Consider the following 18,405-nt stretch of genomic DNA (forward strand, 5'->3'; position numbering starts at 1 on the left):
TAATGCGAATTTTCATTTTCATTTCAAAACCTTTGTCAGGCAGATGTGATTGCCCCGAGTGGAATTGTGAATTTTGTCATGTTTCAATGATTTACATAACTGTATTGTATTGCCATAGACTTGATTTCATCTTGTGTCTTCAATATTTCTTAATTTTTTTTGGTCCAGGAGCCAAAATCAGTATCAGTTAAATATATTTTTGGGGGGACAAAAAATTGACATTTTTGGACAAAAAAGCTATAATTTTTTTTATTTTACCCGCAATACATTTCACTTTTTTATAATTATTCTTGTATATCAATATACTGACCATAACTAGAAAGAATTATAATGCAGAAAAACGTATATTTACATCTTAAAATATCAATCTTTACAATTTTCTCATTTTCCCCGAAGCCGGGTGGTGGCCATATTGGATTTCCATGATTTCAGGACTCCCCCCCCCCCCCGGAGGATCCCTTAGGACTTTTTTTCTGTCACTGAGGACATATCCAGCAATCAAAATCTGTTGAGTTTGCTTTTGTTGCAATTTGTGGGAGGTCATCCGACATTTTGACTGTACTAATTGGTTTAACATGGTGCATGTTGGGGAATTAAAGGAGGCCATTGTTGCCGGAGTTGTGTGCATTTGGACCGACGGGACCTCGGTAACCATCCGCTCGGGTTACGCACGGGTCGAGCACGCATACGGCTCGTGCCGTCGATTGTGTGAATCCTTTGTAGCTCGCCACGTGGACCTCTTGGTATTTTGAAGTTTGGCAAATAACCCTGTCCCACGTGGTTGATTTATTGACGACTCACGGTCCTGTAAGGGACCAGTACCTTTCAGAGTTTTCCGGATGTTCAGTCGAGTCAACCCGACTGCTCCACCTAGCGGTCGTGCTCGCAGCCGATACCCGGACCACAACAATATGCTTGAAAATCAGCAAACATTACTGCCCTGCATAAATAGGTGCAAAAATGGATCCCTGCAACTACAGACCAATCAGCCTTCTCCCAATCATCAGCAAGGTTATGGAATCCATCATCGCTTCTGACATTAAATCCTTCCTCTTCTCCAAAGGCTTGATTTCTGATCATCAATTTGAATTCGGACCAGGTCACTCTACCCTGGATATACTGCTTCTGCTCTCCCAACAATGGATGGAGATCCTCAATGCCAGACATGAAATCAGAGCCATTTCCCTTAACATATCGTGTGTTTTCGATACGGTCTGGCATGCTGCCCTGCTCACCAAACTCTCTCTTCCTATGGTATCCAAGGACATCTCCACTCGTGGCTCCCACACTTCCTCTCCGATTGCAGCCAACGTGTGGCCCTAAATGGAGTTCTCTCATCCCCTCTTCCTGCCCAGGCTGGAGTTTCTCAATGCAGTGTTCTGGGCCCTGTTCTTTTTCTGATTTTCCTCAATAATCTCTGATTCTCTGGAAAATCCTCGATCTCTTTGCTGATGACTCCACTCTTTGCCGTACCATCTGTCATCCCTCAGATCGGCAAGCAGCAGCCTTTTTACTCTCTGCAGACCTGGATAAAATCACAAGCTGGTCCAACATGTGGAACATGTCTTTCAATCCTGACAAATCTCACACTCACTGTCTCTTCGAAACAACAATCTGGAACCTCCCCCCCACCCCATATACTTTCTCAACAATCCTCTTGAAGTCCTTTCATTCAATCTTCTGGGTCTCACGATCTGCCATGATCTTTCCTGGGAAAGCCACATTTTCAAGCTGGCCTCCAAAGACATCCTCCGTCGTGCAAAGTCCTTGGCAGACCTGAGCTCCTGATCACATACAAAGCTTTTGTCCACAGTCTGATAGAGTACTGCTCTCCCCTCTGGGCTGGTGCTCCTGTCTTTCACCTTTCTCGGCTTCACACTGTGGAAACCAAGGCATTTAGGATCATTGGTATCTCCCGTGATGAGGCTTAGCCTTTGGGTCTCTCACTCTCTCACTGCAGGCAGGTCGGTGGTCTTTCTGTCTTCTACCATCTCCTCTCCGGCCTGCCCCCTCTCTGTCTGTCCTCCCCCCCCCTAATATTTCAGCAGGGCGCTCAAAGTCTGCCAGCAACCCCCTTCTGGTGAAACTACCAAAATCAAGAATCACTTCTCACCTTCATTCTTTCATTCCTCTTTTTTCCTGGCTTTGGAATAAACTCCCATACTCTCTTCAATCCCTCTCTTCCCTCCAGGTATTCAAAACAGCTGTTCACCACCATCTCTTATCTTCCCCCATCCAAAACAATGATCTTTTCTACCCCCGCGAATCTGCCCAAAACTCACCTCCTTCAAATTCCCTGCTTTCCTTCCTGAAAGTCTGTTGTGAAAGTCTGTCCTCTCTTCCACAGATCTCCTCATGTCTCTCTTCTACACTCCCCCTCCCCCCCCCCCCGTTCCCTCTCCTGTCCCTCTTTTCTCCTGCTCTCCTTGTACGTTCTGTGTGTTGGCTTTCATACGAGCCTTGACAGTTAAAAAAAACAAAAAACATACAAGGTCAAATGGACATTTTGATTGGGGCGGGGGAAAGAGTGTGACTGAAGGGAGCTGCCACAGCAGTATAATGTGCTCACGCTAGCTGAACGCTAGGAGGCGGGCACCCTTTATTATTTGTTTTGAATTTTAGGTATGAGAGGAAGGCATGAGTATTGCTTTTGGGGGTTAAGCAGTTTTTGCAGTCACTCAGATTTTCCACGTGTTACACTTGCCATATAACAGAGCTTTTCCTTTTCCCAGGATGCAGCTTGTGAAAATATGGTTCATCGGTTTGTTGTTCAAGAAGACTGAAAACGCTCCGAGTTTAAATGTTGACCTGACGCCAGATATTCAAAGCTTTATTGACACGGGTCAGTTTGCACATGAATGTCCTTTTTAACATGCAATGGATGCTTTTAATGATCATGGTGTTGACAATGTGATTATGATGATGAACACACTTCATGCGGATTTCAGTCTACAGACAGGCAACTGCTGCGAACATACTGCAGGATGACATGAAACTTGATTTTGTGCACGTACGTAGGAAGCATTTGAGCCAATATGTTCCAGCTCACTTCCTCAGGAAAAAGGTAAATAGTTGTTTACATGTTATATATGCACATAGTATGCTTATGAATATTTGCCCTACCTCCCTCCCCCCCCCCCACACCTACTTTTTATTTGAAGGCCTCGATAGAAATGGTTTAACCTGAACACAGTTGGTCAGGAAAATAAGTCTTTTGGTTTTCTTTGGGGAATTGTGAGGAGAGGAAATTCAAATCGGTGTAAACAACTAGTTATCGATGACTTTCTGATTGAGGTATTCTTGTGGGTCAAAATCACAAGTCTTGTACTTGTAGGCAGATCTGTGATTTTGAATTGTTATGCCTCCGCTGACGGTCACGGGTGGCATTACGTTTTTGGGTTGTCTTTGGATATCTATCTTTGGACATTACTTTGGACATCTATCTCTGAAACCGCTCCGTGGGAAAAATTGAAATTTGGCACATGTGAAGTACTCCCCATGGGAAATGAGTGATTGTTTTTTGATGATGTCATAGGTGGCTTCTTTATGATGTCATTGCATATGTCGAACACGTTATCTGATTCGTATGAAAATTGAGGGTCACATTCCCATTCTTGTGCCAAACCAAATGCCAAACTCTTCTTAATTCCCATTTTCACAAGCATCTTGAATCTCAGTCTTCTATCTGACCACCAATATGGCTTTTGCAAGGCAAGATCTACAGGTGATATCATTTCTTGCATTATAAATGTCTGGGCCTCTTCTTTGGGGAATCCTTTGTTGTCGGCCTTGATATCTTAAAAGCCTTTGACAGAGTTTGGCATCGAGGTTTAATATCCAAGCTTCCCTCTTTCGGCTTTCCTCCTTCACTCTGCTCTCTCATATCGAGCTTTCTCTCTGACCGTATTATCTCCATAATTGTTGACTGTTTAACATCTCCCACATTGTTTCAACAGCGTTGTACCTCAGGGTTCTGTTCTGTCTGCAACACTCTTCCTTCTATTTATCAATGTCCTTTCTTCTGGTAGAGTCAATATACGGTTGAACCCCCAAAAAAATTGCAACAAAACGTTTTATCGTTTTAAATGCTTTAACAGGTCATGGTGAATTCCAGAAAAAAGTCTCGGGTAATCTGACCCCGGTAAAGGGGTTAATTTGCATATTTTCAAGATGGCCGCCAATGAAAATTTCAATGCATTACAAACTTTTTTATGGTTGATTTTAGACCCTATGAATGTATTGGCAACAGATAGGAACATGGGATTTCTGAATCAAATAAACATAGTTCCATCCACCTATGACGTACTATGACGTAACTATGATTTATATGACATCATAGTTAAAAGATAAATGAGTATGCCATAGAAAATCTGTTGTTTTATGACATGTGATGCTATCATTTAACTCCTTGAACTAGTTAAGCTGCCCCTTTCCTGTAATTACATAGATGGGACGTCATCAATCCAAAAGAAATCTGTATGTATGCCACACAGCCTTACCATAAGCCATGCCCATTGTCGCCCTAGATCATCTCAGCATTGTCATCATTCTCATTCTCATCCCCCAACATTTGATTGAAAGGGTTGCTACATGACTGCACTTGGCACTGTCCACAAGCTGATGTGCATGGTGGACCGTAGGTTCTGCATGTGCAGCGTTGAGTACTGCACCCGGTAGTGCAGTTGCAGTGAACTACCTAAAGCAAAGAGTCTGGTGTGGCATTCATTTCATTCATTACTGGGATGAACTGATGCTCCTCTGTTTTCCACCCCCAGTCTGTTGCTTCCAAATCTGCCTCTTCTCCCATCCATGTCATGATCTGGCAATGCGTGCGGAGTGAATGGTGCTTAGTAGCCGCTTCAGTTGGCGGCAGACGCTCTGGGGTAACAAACGACACAGCCGATACCACTTTCTTTGTCAAGATGCTGTGGCGCAACGAAGTGAGAGTATCTGTTCCCTTTCCACCAAACACCTGGACCATTGCCTTGTACCCAATCTCTACAATTGCATCTGTGCTTTGACCTGGTGTAGCAAATGCTTGGGCATATGACCTCAAACCAGCATCACCTTTCATGACTTTCTGGAAGAGAGATTTCTTGCCAACCCCAAATATGTGCGAAGTTGTATCGCATCCAGTAAAGGCATATACGAACAGCATCATGGTAGATGCCTGGGATCCTAAGAGGCTCTTCAGTCTGTTATGTGATACACTCTGCTTTGGTTCTGCGTCTTGTCAGATCGGAAGTACAAGTCCCAGTTGCCACCTTCAGCAAAATGGTGAAGCAGAAGAATAAGTAAGTCCGTATCTTCACCTATCAGTGTTGTTCACTGCAGCTGGGAAGCTCGTACTGCTGCTTGCACGATGTCGTAGTCTGCATCACCTGTTGCGTTTATCACAGTGCACCCCTTTTCCTTTAGCTTTTGGCTAATGATGTTTATCAGTTCCTGCTTGTTGGAACCATGCGATAAGAACTCATCTTTTTTCCCCATGAACACGGTGTCTTCTGTGAAGTTGACTTTGAGATGATGTTTCTTTTGACGACGCTGGTGTGTGCTGTCCTTTATAGATGGTTCATTCGAATAACCGTTGAAGACAACAGTAGCTTTCCCATAATTGCGGAGTATGAAGTCAGCATAGCCATTAGCTATAGATCCGTATGTGCTCCCTTTCGTCCACTTATCGCGATGCATCAGTGAGCCACCATCCAACACATAGTGGTCCGTCTTGGGTACATCGTCTGACTCTTCCTCGGTAGACAAACCTTTTGCATATTCATCTATTGCTCTCGCAAGCTGTGGCTTGTCCGCTTTCCTGAATATGTGCTTCGCCTCAAAGAGAGCTGGGGGAACTGGAGACAATTCATATTCAAAAACGTCCTCAAATGAGAGGTTCCCTGCCCGAGAAATTACAAGTAGCCTCTGAAACAGAAGAGCAGGGTCTATAGTTTGGTCGCCAATAACCTGGACAGCAGATGAATCTCCCAGAGTTTTCCCTTTGTCCTTCCTTTTGCATGTGTAAGTGAAAACTGGTTGTCCAGTCAGCTTTTCAGCAACTCCTTTCCCCACTACCTGCAAGTTGTCAACATTCACTTCATCCTTGGCTATAACACCAGTGACATTTTTCAAGGCTGGATCATCAGAGAACGGATTGCATGACTGAAGTTTTTCTTGGATTTTTGCTAGATCTGATTGGTCCCACTCCATCCTGGACTTGGTGGCCTCCTTGTGCTGTTCACTCGATGTATAAGTGCAATCATTGAATTCTTGCATGGCTACATTATATTCCGAACATATGGGGATGACAGTGTCCACAGGGCACGTTACTCCTCCGTCATGCCACTGCCCCTGGTCAACCCACCAGTCGACTTGAGTGATCGCATAAGTGTCTGTTCGATAACAAGATCGGACCCAAGTCCAGCTCAGAACTGATCACTCCGGTGAACCACATGGAAATAAAGGGGGTTGGCTTTCGGTTTTTGCTATGATCTCATAAACGTCATAGGCGGGAGAAACTATGTTCATTCGATTCAGAAACCCCATGTTCCTATATGTAGCTAATACATTTATAGGGTCTAAAATCAACCATAAAAAAGTTTGTTGTACATTGAAATTTTCACTGGTGGCCATCTTGAAAATATGCAAATTAACCCCTTTACCGGGGTCAGATTACCCGAGACTTTTCTGGCACGCAGCATGACCTATTAAAACATTAAAAACAATAAAACGTTTTGTTGCAATTTTTTGGGGTTAGGTGATACGGATCATATTTTGACTCTACTATTCTACAATAACCAAATGCACTCGTATGCTGATGACGACATTACATTCCTCCATGGCATTCCCATCTGCCGCATCTTCCCTCACTCGATCTACATCTCGCTTCATCACAGCCACCTCTTCAACTCCAGATTTGGACAAGATCTCCCAGTGGGGCAAATCTAATCGTTAGGTTTAATGCTTCAAAAACTCAGTTTCTTCTCATCTCTCTCTTTCTAAAACTCCTCAACTCTCCAATCTCCTTTGAAAGCTCTACAATTACACTATGTGATACAATAAACCTACTTGGCATTGCTCTAACTTCAAATTTATCCTGGAACACACACATTACACAAATAGCTAAGTCTGCCTCAAAGAAATTAGGAGTCCTGTTCAGATGTTGAAGATTTTTCTCCTCTGAACAGTTGTTCCAACTATATAAAGGATTGATTCGTCCTTGTATTGAGTACTGCTCTCACATCTGGGGAGGTTCCAGCTCCACATACTTGCTGGACAGAATTGAATACAAAGTTATTTGACTTGTCAACTATACCAATGTGACCTCAAGACTCGACCTGCTCAAATTATGCTGCATAGTCAGCTCTCTTTCTCTTTTCTACAGATATTACTTCGGTTTTTGCTCACAATAACTTGCTGCTTGTTTATCTCTGCCATTAACGAGACCAAAGAATACTCAACAAGGCACTACATCACATCACATTATTGTGTGGCCATTGGCAACTCAAGGGTAGGCCATTATGATTGTTTCTTCCCCTCCACTGCCAAGCTCTGGAACTCTCTACCTTCTCATGTCTTCCCAAACACTTATGACCTTCCCCTTTTCAAAAAGCAGATTTTTTTACTTTCTCAAAAACTCTTGGTCCATTCTCTTTCCTTACTTTTCTATCAATGCAGTTCTTTTATTGGCCTCGATGAGGACTATTTAGTCCGAGACTGAAGCCTTCAACATATATATATATATATATATATATATATATATATATATATATATATATATATATATATATATATATATATATATATATATATATATATATATTGTTACGGTTGTGGAAACTCACAGGACACCATATAGGTCTTTAGATCAGTTATGTCGATAAGTCTGTTCAGATTTCCCCACCATCGTCTAGCTTGAATATTCGTGTAACCGGGCTGTGATCTTTGAGGTAGTGTTTTTCTTTTGCTATCTTTATTTTGGACCAACCATCTCTCAACCACCACCATCCGCATCTCAACAACCACAGCCACCTTCTCCACAACCGCCTTCACAACAACCACCTCAACCACAACCACCACCGCTTTCTACCTCAGCACACGGTTGCCAGAAGCCTGGCATTTGTCGAGGGAGAACAGATGACGGCCTCAGCCCTTCCCCCAACGAATAACCCTGCGAGAGGAACAAAATGCAGCAAAAGCTATAGAAAAGGCAAAAGAAAGGCCCCGATCCAGGAGAAAAAATGCCCTACTTCTGGAAGTTTCCCGCGCGTGCTGGAAGAAGGGACGGGAGGCGAGGGCGGGCGGAGCTCGAGATATAAGGAGGAGGCGCAGGCTCTGGGATGTGTGTGCATACGCTGAAGCTTTTTTCTCTCTCTCTGGGCTCTGCATCGCGCGCGCTCTCGCAGTCTCTCTGGTGGCGTGGATTGGGTCGTTGGTTGTGGGCTCTCTCTCTCTCACTCTCGCTCTCGCTCTCGCTCTCGCTCTCGCTCTCTGGACGCGTGGGTTGGGTCGGTGGTCGTGACGGAATCGCTGGATCGTGTGCGGAGTCTGATCGTGGAGGACACGAGCTCGGGGAACTCACCAAATGGTCACATTTTCTCTTTCTTACCTTTTCTGGGTTTGTATGTATGTGTGTTTGTGGCGCCAGTCCCATAAGTAAAACTGCACAAGTGACTGTACATAATAACTATAGACAAACGATTGTAGTTATCTTTCTGCTCGTGTCCTGTTCCCTTACCCCCATTGCTTGCATACGTGCTATAGTAATAAATGCCCTTGTGTGAATGTGACCTGTTCGTTGCGTCCTTTCCCTCAATTGAACTGCCATAATTAAGTTAGGAATATAGCTGGTTGATAATAACCGATAAGAGAATCGGATCCGGCGGGGCTTGGCAATATACACCGCTCGGCAAATCGCAAACGGAGCGAGCTGCTTTGCGGCTCGTTTCCATGCAGGTCCCGTCGAGGTGTAAATCCCCGGCATTTCTGTGTGCGCGCATAATTAGGTAAATTGACAATTCGGCGATTAGACCCTGTCGCGCGCGGACAGAATATCTGGCTGATTTTCGGTGTGATTAAAAGCACACCCGTGCCTGGATTTCGGCGTTGTTCTGAAATCTGCGACTAGGTTTGCCCATTCGATGGGCGAGAGCGGCCGCCATTGGCTAAAAGCGGTCGCCCGCACGCCGACGGGCAGGAAACCACAACAATATGTTATATGGATAAATTGTATCAGGGAAAAAAATTGATGTCATCAGTCATGTGGTTTGACAGCCATATTTTTTTTTAGCATAAAAACCTTCAAAAATCTTCTTCTCTGAAATGGCTGAACAGATCAAGGCGAAACATTTCAGGTATGATCGCCTATCCATGAGGAATAAAAAGTTATCCACCTGTGACATCAAGTCACATGGTTTGGCAGCTATGTTTTGTTTTTTGAAAGAATAAACCTTTAAAAATATTCTTCTCCAGAACGGCTTAACAGATCGAGGGGAAACTTCACTCACATGTATCCCAAGCATTTGGGGATTCCACGTTGTTCACAAGTAGTTAATAGGTCACATGGTCTGGTAGCCATATTGGATTGAATGAAAAATTTTAAAATATATATTCTTTCTCTTGAACGACTTCATCATTTGACCTAAAATGTCATTTACGATCTAGAAGTCATGGGGAATATGTTTTAAATTTCAACCTGATCAGACACACAGTCTGATTTTGAATCTGGGTTCAGGGATTTAAATCAAACTTGTTACAAGTATGAATAATGATATCTGAAAGTGGGCGGAGGCATGTCTGGTGATGTCTCAACGTCGAAGAGTGCTCTTCGAGTTTCGTTTTTTTATGAAAATACTTGTCAAGATGGTTTTAATTTACCAAAGGAAGAGAAAAAAAGCGATTGCACATTTCCTGCTTCAATTTGAGATTGGTTTAAGCAAATGCGTTTTCTTAACCCTTTGAACCCGAGAGGCCGTTGTACCAGCCACTATTCAAACCTCCATTTACCCAAGTGGCCGGATTACTGGCCACTATGCAAACCTCTTTAACCAAGCGGTTGGATTTTTCTCCAGGGAGCCCAGGGTAGGGGAGTTGAAATGAAAGTCCAAGGAGCTCAGGGTTCAAAGAGTTAAAGATGGAAACTCTGACCTGCAAATATTTTTGCACATGACAGCTGGTGTTCCAAAGTGCACAAGTAGAAAAATATTCACACATTTGCTCATGTACATTCATTTCACACCAAATCACACAAATTGTGAACCCAGATTGACCACACTGTGGATTTGATGATGATATGGCATTCTTCAGTTTCAATGATCCTTTCGGTCTTCGCATAACTGGGAGATTGTTGTGAAGGAGCTATAAAAATGGAAACCACATGCCAGGGAAGTATGGGTCATGGATGAACCGGTGCAGCTTGAGCGAGGTCTTCTCGATCATGTTACAAATCGGGGGAACAGTACTTAGTGCAATTCTTTACCGGCTGCTTTTTTTCTTTCTTTTTGAACAATAATGCTGAGCCAAATAATAATTGCAATAAAAGTAAACTTGCAAGTGGCATGCCACATCACAGGGAACCCAGAATAATTTCATGGCATTCTCTATCCACTTGTGGGGATGATCCTTATGTATGATCTACGTCCAACAACACCACTGATAAATTATTTATTCCTCAACTCCTGAGTGATGTTCCATATTCCATGTGAATTTTTTACACCATGAGAATCCAGAATGTGTAGTCTTCTGTACAGATGGGTTATCAATGTAATCGACCTCACAAGACGTGTTAGCCGATGAGCAGCTATTGCAATGAAAATCTTTCCCTTTACATTCGGTAGATATTTCCCAACTTGTAAATTTCACCTGTATTGCATTGAGAACAAGATGAATCATTTAACAACAAAGCTTTCCCAGTGTAGATATTGCAGTAGATCTGCAAAATAATAAACAATAGTATGAAGTTCATCTACATGTGGACTCGCTTACTGATGTATAGACTAATTAGAAAAGACTTTCCCAGCACTTTGGGAATGGGTGAGGCTAATAAGTCCTTTAAAATCATAAGTTGGTTCAGACCAGTCACCAGAACCTATTGAACATGTTGTGTTTATGTATGTGTTCATGCGTGTGAACAGGGTTAACATGAAACATTATGAACTAATTAAAAACAGTCATCACAAGGGACAGCATTTATTTCTTCTTCGTTCGTATGCAGCGTCAGGCTGTGGGGTAGCATTATTGACTGAGAGCGTAGCTGTGCCACTGATGCAATGCCATCTTTAGGTTCGGGAAGGAATATGGCGAGGGTGCGGGCAATAGCTCGCCTACTCTTCATGAAGGACACCATGGGATCTTTAGCATCCACCAACTAATGCTGGCAGATGGGACACCAGTTTAATGTCCATTCAAGAGACGGCACAAACATTGATCAATCACCCTGCCGGTGAAACACCGGGATGACGGTTTATAGCTGGGTGGAATTCAAACCTAGGCTCAACAGCTTGGAGGCGAGTGTGCATACCTCTCAGTCATCCTATTAGCTTAGCCCTTACCACATAAATAAAAAATAATTTAAAAAAAAACTCCATTAAAACATCTAGTTTTGTCAAATGATGGTGGTTGTGGGACTAACTTGTCTGACTTTTATGAAAAAGGGGATTTTTAATTGTGAGATTAAGTGTGTGTGAGTTAAGCTTTTGTTTATCATGGTAATCGTGGATTCTCAAAGTTTTGGCTTGGGAATTTTACATACCTCGAGTACAATAGGGCCTTCTGAGTGCCACATCAAGTATGGTTTGCAAATGGACAAAACATTACATCGTATTGTTGTGCGATTCTTTTTCTCAGCGGGAGGATTTTGCATGTGCAATTGGATGTAACCTTTGTGGGGGAGAATAATAAATGTGCCTAAACTTGGGGATTTTTTTGTTTGTTTGTTTTTTTTTTCCCCATCATTCCCTTTCCACTATATATGATTGTCTACTTTGGATCACCACAGTAATCAGATTGTGTGTCCCCTGATTCCTCCATAGGTTTCAGAAAAGAGCACATCTGATCTTGAAGCTTGCAGCAAAGAGATTAAAGTGCACAGTGAGACGGGCAGGGCTGTGCAAGGCCCGTCTCGTCCTCCATGTTTAAGCCTATCTTTCACATCCCTTGCAAATGAATTAATTGAGAAACGCCAAGGACCACTCGGCTTCCTGTGTGGACAGGCCAGACGGTGCATGATCGTCCCAACCTCAGATGGTGCACACGAGGAGCCTGAAATGATGATGGCCAGCATAAAGCAAAAGTGTGTCACAGCTCTGAAGCGGACAAGCTCATTGATTCCACAGGATTCACCAAAGAGGCCAAAAAATGGTCCATCCTCTGTTTCTGCAGAAAATTTGGTAAGGAATGCATTTGTCATCACGAGAGCATATCATGCAGAGGCAAAAGCTCTACAATAACATTTCACAGCAAGCAGCAGTGCTTTGGAAAAAAGGTAGTTTCAGCTGTGTTTGCTGATGTCATGCTAAATGTTGATGTACAGCACACTTCAAGAGCATACTCCCATTTCGCTGTCCTTTCTGGGTTCGATCCCGATCCTGCCGATAAATCTAGATTCAATTCCCAGCGCACTGATAAATGAGGGTTTGATTCCCGGTCCATCAAATAAATATAGGTTTGATTCCCACCCTGCCAGGAAATATGGTTTCAATTACCACCTCGCGAGGTAAATATGGGTTTGATTCCCACCCTGTCAGGGAAATATGGTTTCAATTACCACCCCGCCAGGTAAATATGGGTTTGATTTCCATGCAGCAGATAAATCTAGGTTAAATTTCCATCCCTCTAATAAATCTGGGTTGGGTTCCATTGCCAGGCCACTGACAAATCAGGATTTGATTCCCGGCCTGCCGATAAATCGAGATTTGATTCCCGGCCCGCCGATAAATCGAGATTTGATTCCCGGCCCGCCGATAAATCGAGATTTGATTCCCGACCCGCCGATAAATCGAGATTTGATTCCCGGCCCGCCGATAAATCGAGATTTGATTCCCGGCCCGCCACGTGAGCCGGGGTCCGCTCCCCGGCCCGCCACGTGAGCCGGGGTCCGCTCCCCGGCCCGCCACGTGAGCCGGGGTCCGCTCCCCGGCCCGCCACGTGAGCCGGGGTCCGCTCCCCGGCCCGCCACGTGAGCCGGGGTCCGCTCCCCGGCCCGCCACGTGAGCCGGGGTCCGCTCCCCGGCCCGCCACGTGAGCCGGGGTCCGCTCCCCGGCCCGCCACGTGAGCTGGGGTCCGCTCCCCGGCCCGCCACGTGAGCCGGGGTCCGCTCCCCGGCCCGCCACGTGAGCCGGGGTCGGCTCGCCGCCCGCCACGTGAGCCGGGGTCCGCTCGCCGGCCCGCCACGTGAGCCGGGGTCCGCTCGCCGGCCCGCCACGTGAGCCGGGGTCCGATCGCAGGCCCGCCACGTGAGCCGGGGTCCGCTCGCCGGCCCACCAATTCTGTTACTTTAAAGCCAGGGTGTTTCTTTGATGTCACCCATAAAATTGGCTGTGAACATTAAATCGTACTTTTTTGAGAGTGATTGGCTGTTGGTACCCTCGCCAAATTCTAAATTCCTGCGCAATCTACAGGGTGGGGACTACATCAGCAGCATAGCTGTGTTTCCAGAAATTTTCCAAAAAGTTTTCCAGAAATGTTGCAAGCCAGCAGCTCGGCACAACTATTGTAAACCTCAGTTAAAGCATGTCATTATACTTTTGACAGATGAAAGCATATTATCATTAATTTATCCGAAATTTCAGTCTGGTTTTCATTTGAAAACTTTGGACAATGCGTGCAAAGCATATGGTAAGTTACACTGTTTTGTTGAAAATCAATGGTTGCTGAAATTGCAAATATATCTTTACTGATTCAACTATAATTTTCACCAGAGAATTAATTCACTGTTAAATGCGTTGTTCTTAAGTTTCAAAATTCCATTCATCACAAACTGGTCCAACGCATGGAATGTCTTTAAATCTTGAGATATGCTCTCTCTCTCCGTCTCTCTCCGTCTCACTCACTCACACACACATGACCGTATGGCAAACTTCCCAGCTACACTCTTTACAACCCTTTTGAAGAGTTCAGTCATTCAATCTCTTGGGTCTTGCTCTCGACTATGGTCTTTCTTGGACAAACCACATTTCAAAGTTATCCTCCAAAACCATTCGCGAATTGGGAATTCTCCGTTGTGCACCCCCCTGCCTCGCACCTTGTTCAGCTTGACGCCGGTGGAAACGAAGGCCTTCAAGGTCATAGGAATCTCCCACAGTGAAGCTGAGTCTGTGGGCCTATCATGCTTCCATCACCAACAGATCATTGGTCTCTGTCTTATTCCACCTACTTTATGGTCTTGCACACTCTCCATGCTTGTCATCGCTCCCCCCCCAATCCTGCCACCCACCCCTCCCCCCGGGTATCTGCGGGGCGCATGCAGTCCACCAGAAACCTCTCAAGTGAAACTCCAAAAATCCAGAATCACTACTCACCTCCACTCATTTGTTCTTCCTTTTTTCCTGCCTGTGGAACGAACTTTTTACATTCTCTTCGATTTATTTCTTCCCTTCAGATCTTTATGACAGCTGTTCACTCCCCTCTCGGATAATCCCCCATCCAAACCATGATCTTTTCTCCACCCACTAAACTCTCCCTCTCCTAAATTTTGCTTTTGTATCCATATTATCCACCCACTACATTCTCCCTGACCCCTCAACCTTAACCAGGCATTCCTTATTATCTGTCTCCATTCATTTTCTCCCTCAGCCCTGCTGGAGGCATTCTCCTCCCCCCCCCCCCTTCTCTTTCTGCTCTTCCTTATGTTATGTTCTGTCTTGATGCATTCTGTGTTCTCTCTTCCACAAGCTTTGACTCTGTCTGTATACAAAAAGTCAAAAAAAAAGTCATGGCAGCAGAATTCAGCCAATCACAGCCATGATCTAATCAGTTTGAGATCATGTCATGAAGAATAGATATCTACAATGTGAAAGCTAAATGTTCAACAGTTTTTGAAATATCCCGTACACAAAAGTAGATGGATGGATGATCGATCGGACAGAGCTCATTTTAATGTTCCCTGTCTCCGACCTTCTCAGTGGCTGGGACAAAAAGTATGGTCTTTATATGAAATATCATGTTATCTGGTTACTCGTGGGACCTCTTATGAAAGGTAGACTATTCTGATTTGGCTCATACATGCGTAATAGGAGTTTCCCATCACATCTATCTATGGTCCTTGTTTTCAGAGTAGTTACCAGACAAAGTTATGTGACTGGTCTGCCACAATTAAAAAATAACCCAAATAATCACACATGAGAAATCCGAAAGAATTAAAATTTGGATTTGTTTTTTGTAAAGTATTTAATGTAAAAACCAAGTTGAGACCCCCTGAGTATACCCTGAAATTTCGTGTCGCTCAGGAAAAGGGTCTCGGTGTAGTTACAGGACATTAAAACAGACACACTTTTGCTCTTTTTACCCCGTGGGGTCTTCCACCCCACGGGGTCGAAGCGCTGCTCACGTTCTCTTTTCTTGTGTAGTTCATTTGAACGTCTTTCTCCATTATTCGTGAACAGAATTCGATGAAAATTGACAGGCATATACTAGACACATATGTGCAGGCATAAACTGAGCCCGAAGTGCGATTGTGGACCTTCGGGCAGAGGAATGGCCCATTTTGGCCCATTTTCTAAAAATTGTTATTTCTCGGTTATTAGTGGACGGAACTGAACCAAACTTGACAGGTATGTTCTGGAGACCATTCCCTCGGCATTAACTGAGCCCAAAGTGCGATGCCCGCCATTTGGGCTGAGAAACAGCCCTTTCGGCCCATTATCTTTTTTTAAAAGAAAAAACTTTTTTAATGCGCTGGGCAATGCTCAACGCAAAATCAAGTCACCAATGATGATATGAAACTAGCCTCACTCTTGTGAGGTGTTCTGGTTTCTTTTTCTGATGCGATGAAAATCTTACCACATTTCAAAACTATCTGTCGTCCGTGCTATCGCTCACCTGAGACTTGTACGAATGAACTCCCACGGGGTATGTTCACAATTCGAACTTGTTTTTTTTTATTGAAATAAAAAGAAGTATCTACGTTACTGCTCTGGCAATTTTCAGTGGGAAAACCATGCAAAACATAACGGATTTTGATGCCCATTCAAACTAAATGATTCCTGTCATCGAAGCAAACCATGCAGCTTACTTCATACAATTAGAAACTTCGACAGGAAATACACGGATTCGGAGCAACCATAAGATAGTGAAACAAACTGCCAAGCTAGCCTCCAAAGTCAGTCGCCGGCTGGGCATCCTCCATTGTGCAAGGTCCTTCCTTGGCACACCTGAGCTCCTGACCACATACAAAACTTTTGTCCACAGCCTGATGGAGTACTGCTCTCCCCTCTGGGCTGGTGCTCCTGCCTCTCACCTTTCTTGGCTTCACACTGTGGAAACCAAGGCATTTAGGATCATTGGTATCTCCCATGATGAAGCTGAGTATTTGGGTCTCTCTCTCACCGCAGGCAGGTCGCTGGTCTTTGTCTTCTACCATCTCCTCTCTGGCCTTGCTCACCCCCCCTACTCTGTCTGAGATATGTGCCCCCCCCCATATTTCCGCAGGGTACTCAAGGTCCACCAGCAACTCCCTTCCAGTAAAACTACTAAAATCAAGAATCACTGCTCACCTTCACTTTCATACCTCTTTTTTTCCCCACCTTTGGAACAGACCCCCACACTCTCTTCAATCCCACTCTTCCCTCCAGGTCTTCAAAACAGCTGTTTACCACCATCTCTTATCTTCCCACATGCAAAACTATGATCTTTTCTACCCCTGTTAATCCACCCCAAACCACAACCTCCAAATTCCCTGCTTTCCTTTCTGAAAGTCTGTCCTGTCAGGACTTGAAAGTCCCTGTAGTGTCCATCTTGTTCACCCTGTGTACCCTGCCCCATCCCTCTCCCTTCCACAGATCTCCTCATGTCTCTATTACCCACTGTGTTTTTTTCCTTCCCTCTCCTGCCTCTCTTGTCTCCTGCTTCCCTTGTTGTATGTTCTGTGTGTTAGCTCTCATACAAGCCTCGACATTATCTCAAAAAAAAGCACTGGAATATTCAATCTTCACTTGACATGGGAGATATAACTGCAATGCTCAATGGGATAAAGACAGTTGCTCAAGTGCAAAAAAAATAGTTCCCCTGAAATTTTCTTATGGGGACATCACTCTTCTTCTCCTTCTCTTCCCTTTATAAGGGGTGAGATCCAATGGTACCAAGCTCTGCCCTGCCTCAACCATAATACTCCTCCACTTCCCCCTGTCCTCAACCATCTTTCTCCACTCTCAAACCACACTCCCACCTTATTGATACCCCTTCACACAATCTTCCCATCTCAACCATGGCCTACATTTTTCCTCCAACCTAGCTCCCTCAACCTATCCACCCTTTGCTATTCTCTCTTCCTCCAACCGCACCAAGTATCCAACCCACTTCAACCGGCTTTTTACCAATCTCCCTGTCAACCTCATCTGCACACCAATCTCCTCCCTCAGTTCAACCGTCTTCCATCTATCCACCCTATTCACTCCAAGAATCCTCTTGATCCAGTTGTTCTTGCAAACCTGCAAATCCCCTGAGTATGAGCCAAGGAGGAAGAGAAAGAATGTTGTCATTCATGACAGACCAGAAAAAGCAAATGGAATGATGTGTGGAACTGTATTTTGATCTTTATTCCAGGGAGAATGAAGACTCCGAAACAGCTCTCGATGCCATCCAGGATCTCTCAATTATGAAGGAACTGGATGAGGCACCATTACCAGAAGACCTGAACAAGGCAATCAACACCTTTGAAAATGGAAAGGCACTGGGTGAAGATGGCATACAAGTCAGAAGTACTCAAGTGTGGGAAAACTGTTCTACCCCAGCAATAGCACAACTTGCTTCTCCTCTGCTGGAAAGAGCTTTGCGCATCAAAGATGTACATGGTGCTAATAATTATAATTTTGTACAAGAACAAGGGAGATTACAGTGATTGCAACATCTACTGTGGGATCTCCCTGCTCATCGTGAAGGCCTTTCCATGAGTCATCATCAAAAGGTTTATATATCCCAGCTAACCAAGTTTAGCATGAAGCTTGGCGTGGCTTTTGATTGGATAGATTAATTGTTGACACGATCCTCTCATTGAGACATTTGCACTTATAATGCAGGGTGTGATTGTTGTTCTATAGATTACCCAAAGGTATAAATCAGCAGGAGGGAGAAAAATATGCCAAAAACTGTCAGCACAAGGACACATCCTAGATTTTGTAGCTGAAGGGTTCTTTTCACTGATGACTACACCATATACCATAGCATCCCTCCTTCAAATAGGTAGGCAGCAACCTCTT

The 18,405-nt window shown here is 44.3% G+C and overlaps 1 protein-coding gene across 3 annotated transcripts in view; it reads left to right on the plus strand.

The window, feature by feature from the left end:
* LOC147022789 (poly(A) polymerase type 3-like) overlaps positions 1–18,405 on the plus strand; it is a 173,602-nt gene that overhangs the window by 151,424 nt on the left and 3,773 nt on the right. For all 3 annotated transcript variants that reach the window (XM_085887581.1, XM_085887580.1, XM_085887579.1), the window contains exons 15-17: positions 2,733–2,842; positions 2,949–3,064; positions 12,024–12,380. In XM_085887581.1, coding sequence (XP_085743707.1) covers positions 2,733–2,842; positions 2,949–3,064; positions 12,024–12,380 — 583 coding nt within the window. The remainder of the gene's footprint in view (positions 1–2,732; positions 2,843–2,948; positions 3,065–12,023; positions 12,381–18,405) is intronic.

The sequence above is a fragment of the Eptatretus burgeri genome, chromosome 7, assembly GCF_056783735.1.
Source record: "Eptatretus burgeri isolate ZD-2024b chromosome 7, Ebu_testis_v1, whole genome shotgun sequence".
In the NCBI taxonomy this organism is placed as follows: domain Eukaryota; kingdom Metazoa; phylum Chordata; class Myxini; order Myxiniformes; family Myxinidae; genus Eptatretus; species Eptatretus burgeri.